The sequence below is a fragment of the Symsagittifera roscoffensis genome, chromosome 6, assembly GCF_963678635.1.
Source record: "Symsagittifera roscoffensis chromosome 6, txSymRosc1.1, whole genome shotgun sequence".
In the NCBI taxonomy this organism is placed as follows: domain Eukaryota; kingdom Metazoa; phylum Xenacoelomorpha; order Acoela; family Convolutidae; genus Symsagittifera; species Symsagittifera roscoffensis.
This window is the reverse complement of record NC_087067.1, coordinates 39,298,116-39,301,722: the sequence shown is the minus strand read 5'-3', so window position 1 is coordinate 39,301,722 and position 3,607 is coordinate 39,298,116. Positions and strand designations below refer to the sequence as shown.

At 37.3% G+C, this 3,607-nt stretch overlaps 1 protein-coding gene across 1 annotated transcript; it reads left to right on the top strand.

The window, feature by feature from the left end:
- Positions 1–531: 531 nt before the first annotated feature.
- LOC134848734 (zinc finger protein 777-like) lies at positions 532–1,032 on the top strand. The gene has a single exon (XM_063866246.1). It carries the CDS (start codon positions 532–534, stop codon positions 1,030–1,032), a length of 501 nt encoding a protein of 166 aa, XP_063722316.1.
- The last annotated feature ends 2,575 nt before the right edge of the window (positions 1,033–3,607 follow it).

Genomic DNA, 3,607 nt, shown 5'->3' with positions numbered 1-3,607 from the left:
GGGAAGCAATGGCTCTGGAATTCGAGCCTCTCCAAGCGCACCAGAGCATTGGTGGTCCAAGCCGTAGTGGAGTCCACTCTCCTGTTCGACTGTAGCGTTAGAGCATGGACACCGACCGACATCCAGAAGTTCCAGAGCGTTGCAGACAGAGCCTACAGGTTTGTGTGGAACAATGGAAAACCTCTCACACTGATCAGGATGCAGACTGAAGGAGTCAACAGCTACGAGATCCGCAGACAGCTGAACATTGAATCGATAAGGACCAAGATCTAGTGCAGAGCATTAGAGCGAATGGGCCACATTCTCAGAATGTCGGATGAGAGGATTGTGAAGAAAGCCGTCCTCGGATCCTGGGACATGGAGAGGACACGCAGTGGGAACTCGTGAGGTAACACCCTCCAGTACTGGCGCAGACTGCTGAAAGAAGCGGGACATGAAGACGACAACAGCGAGAACCTCGCCAATGACCGGAAACGATGGAAGAAGACCGTTACAGATCGCAGGACGTTCCTCAAAAACTGAGAGACGCAAATGTGCAACTGGCACAGAGGATCGGAAAAACCGGCCCACTCACAATGGAATCGAGAGAGAATAAGTGACAGTGGTTGGCCTTGTCGCTGGGACGGATGCGACAAGAAGTGCGCATCAAAAGGAGGACGGACGAATCACGAGAGAAAAGCACACAGAAGGGAGTCAGTGGACTACAAGTGTCCAAAGTGCAACGACAGTTTTTCGGACCAGGCTGCTCTGACGAACCACTTCAAAGGTTGCCAAGGAGGTCAGGGTGGGTTCTGTCCGAAGTGTCAGAAGTCCCTGTCGTTGAGCAACATGGCAAGACACCGGAGGACTTGTCGAGGAGAGCACCCGACAGCCCCAGAAGTAACCAACACCATTATCACAGGACGATTCGCCGGAACGAGAGCCAGAATCCAATGCAAAGAATGCGGTACTTGGGTGACAAAAAACAACATTTCAAGACACAGGATCACATGTCCTGGAAACTGGGAATCAAGGCCCCCTCACGGGGCGTAAATGACAAAAGAGAAGAGAGAGAGTCAGAATGTGATGCTCAACGGAAACAGGACTACTTCAGAGAACTTGGAGAGCATTGTACAAATGAGTTTCTATAACGATAAAGAAGAAAAGATAACGCTTGCATCAAGTGAGATTACAATGATCCGCGTTGGCTGAATTGAAAAATTAGAAGCCAGGAGAAATATCGATCAAAGAATATCTAATAATCATAAGATTTTGAAGCTCAATCATGAGTTTAATCAATCTGCAAAAAATAAACAGACATTTTGGACATTAATTATCCAAGTATACACTGAATATAAAACACTAGCGCTGCAACTACAAAAGTTTCCAGAATGTTCAAGCAGCTAACATTTTGCTGTTATTACCTTGTTTTGAGCTGGAACATAATGATAAATATTAACCAAAATTTTTGTCTACAAATGACATAAAACTGTAAACATTGGAACTACTCACCTAGATTAAACATATTTGATTGCCATGATTAAACATATTTTTAATATTTGATTCAATGTAGTGTTTATTTTTAAGCGGTTTAAATAAAAATCATCCGAGGTTTGAACTCAATTTTCAAACAATGAGCAATTGGTGAGCAAGTACAGAACAGGTTAGAACACAATAGTCATGATAATAATAGTCTTTTTCTTCATTGAGCCGTGTTTTGTTCATGGTGTAATGAGATAAAAACTCAGAACTTAGGCCAATAGATTAATAAAAAACAACAAAAACTACAAAAAAATGCTTCTTTATCAATTAAAAAAATTCAAGAAAGGGCTAAAAATACATCAAAATTTAAAATTACCAAGCGTAAAAATAAGTTATCATACCTGATTTTTTTACTCATCTGCCCAATTTATCAAACCTGTGCACAACTTTTGGAAAAATCTATTTGATGTTTGATCAGATCTACGAAATCAATGCATTTCACTTTGTATTGTTCAGTTAACAATTTGGAAAAGTTTTGTTTTAGTATATCAATCAATTCAATTTGTTAAGTATTTATTAACTGATTTTGCTTGTAATTACTAACACCAAACATTCGAAACCCACTCGAAGACAAACACTCTTCCTAGCTTCATTGGTCAAAACGAAAGCATTTCTGACTATGCAGTGATAGAGAGACCTTTAAAGTACAACAAATAAGCCTAAAGATAGCAAAGATAGCCGGTTCCTGTGCAACAGGCATGGAGTTTTCTGATCATGTTAAGATTTTTTCGTGTCGAAAATTGCGTTTTCCTGAGTGCAGGTAGAAGAAAAAACTTACTCTGAAAAAAAATGTTTACTTCACTAATCTCGAATCTTTCTTCAAATTTATCAAATTTTTCTTGATATTTTATGCTTGATAATGATAATTATAATAAATGATAATTCAACTCTTCAAAACTCGTTTTGTAAACTAATAAGTGCTTTGCGCATCCTAATTGCTCACTCAATTTGAAAGTAGACTGAAAAGCAAAGGTGAATTGTGTTAATCTCGACATTGAGAAAGTTTTTCGGTTTTTATAAATGTCGTTCAAATCACAAACCTAGTCTGTTTTTTGGTATACCACTCGATCTTTTCTCATGATTTTTCAGATTGTCTATATAAAAATGATCAGATGAACAAATAGTTAGGCGCCTAAATTGCTGTTTGTATGTCAATGGAAATCATGCACGGTCTTGACACATGTTCGAAATGTAAGTGGATTCTAGTCACGAAAATTCCGTGAACTCTTTTTAGGAATATCAGATTTCGTGAAATGTAATTGAATTCCGCAAATGTATGTGAAATCAGCAAAATTTGTGAGCAGAATTCAAAAAAGTACGCATATTCCGCAAATTTTGAGCGGGATTCGGCAATTTTAATTCTTAAACTGAACTAAACCAGTTCTTGCTCATTAACAATTAAAACTGAGAGCTAGAAATAATATATAGCAGATAGGGAGACCAAAAGCAAGGACTTAACCATTGTCATTGGAAACTATAAAAAATCTGAAATCATTGTTAAACTGGAATCGAGGGTGTACCCTTTAAGTATTTGGGATCAATTTTTCAGCAAGCTGTTTTGGAAATCATTGTTTGGGAAAAACCTCACAGTATCGATTAAGCAAAACATTTTCATGCATCACTGAGTCGCTTGGTAATATGCATGAGTTTAAGACTCTAAGCTTAAACCTAATCATTCTGTTATATTCTAAAACCTAATCTAATTATATTGTATTATCAGCATATAAAAGTATCATTTGAAACTGTTCTTGTCCTAGTCTATACGATGTTATCTCTTAAATCGAATTGAAATTCGAATTGAAATTTGAAAAAGAATGTGAGTTTTGCACAAAATAATCTGGCAAATAAAATTATGAAGGCCAGTTAAGTTAAATTTTTCAAAATAAATAATCCATGAATTATTTTAGTTCGGTTGGTTTTTCTTGTTTCAGTATTTGAGATTGGTGTTTTTGGTCTTCCGTATTTGGTTTTCATTCTTTCAGTGTTTGAGATTTAGCATTTGGAATTAAACTGAATTGAACTGCTGTGGGCAAATGAGTTGGATTATGGGCAGTGGTTGAGATTGAATTAACCTGTACTGAATTTT

Coding starts and splice junctions, on each gene's coding strand:
- LOC134848734 (XM_063866246.1), top strand. CDS start 532: ATGTGCAACTGGCACAGAGGATCGGAAAAACCGGCCCACTCACAATGG.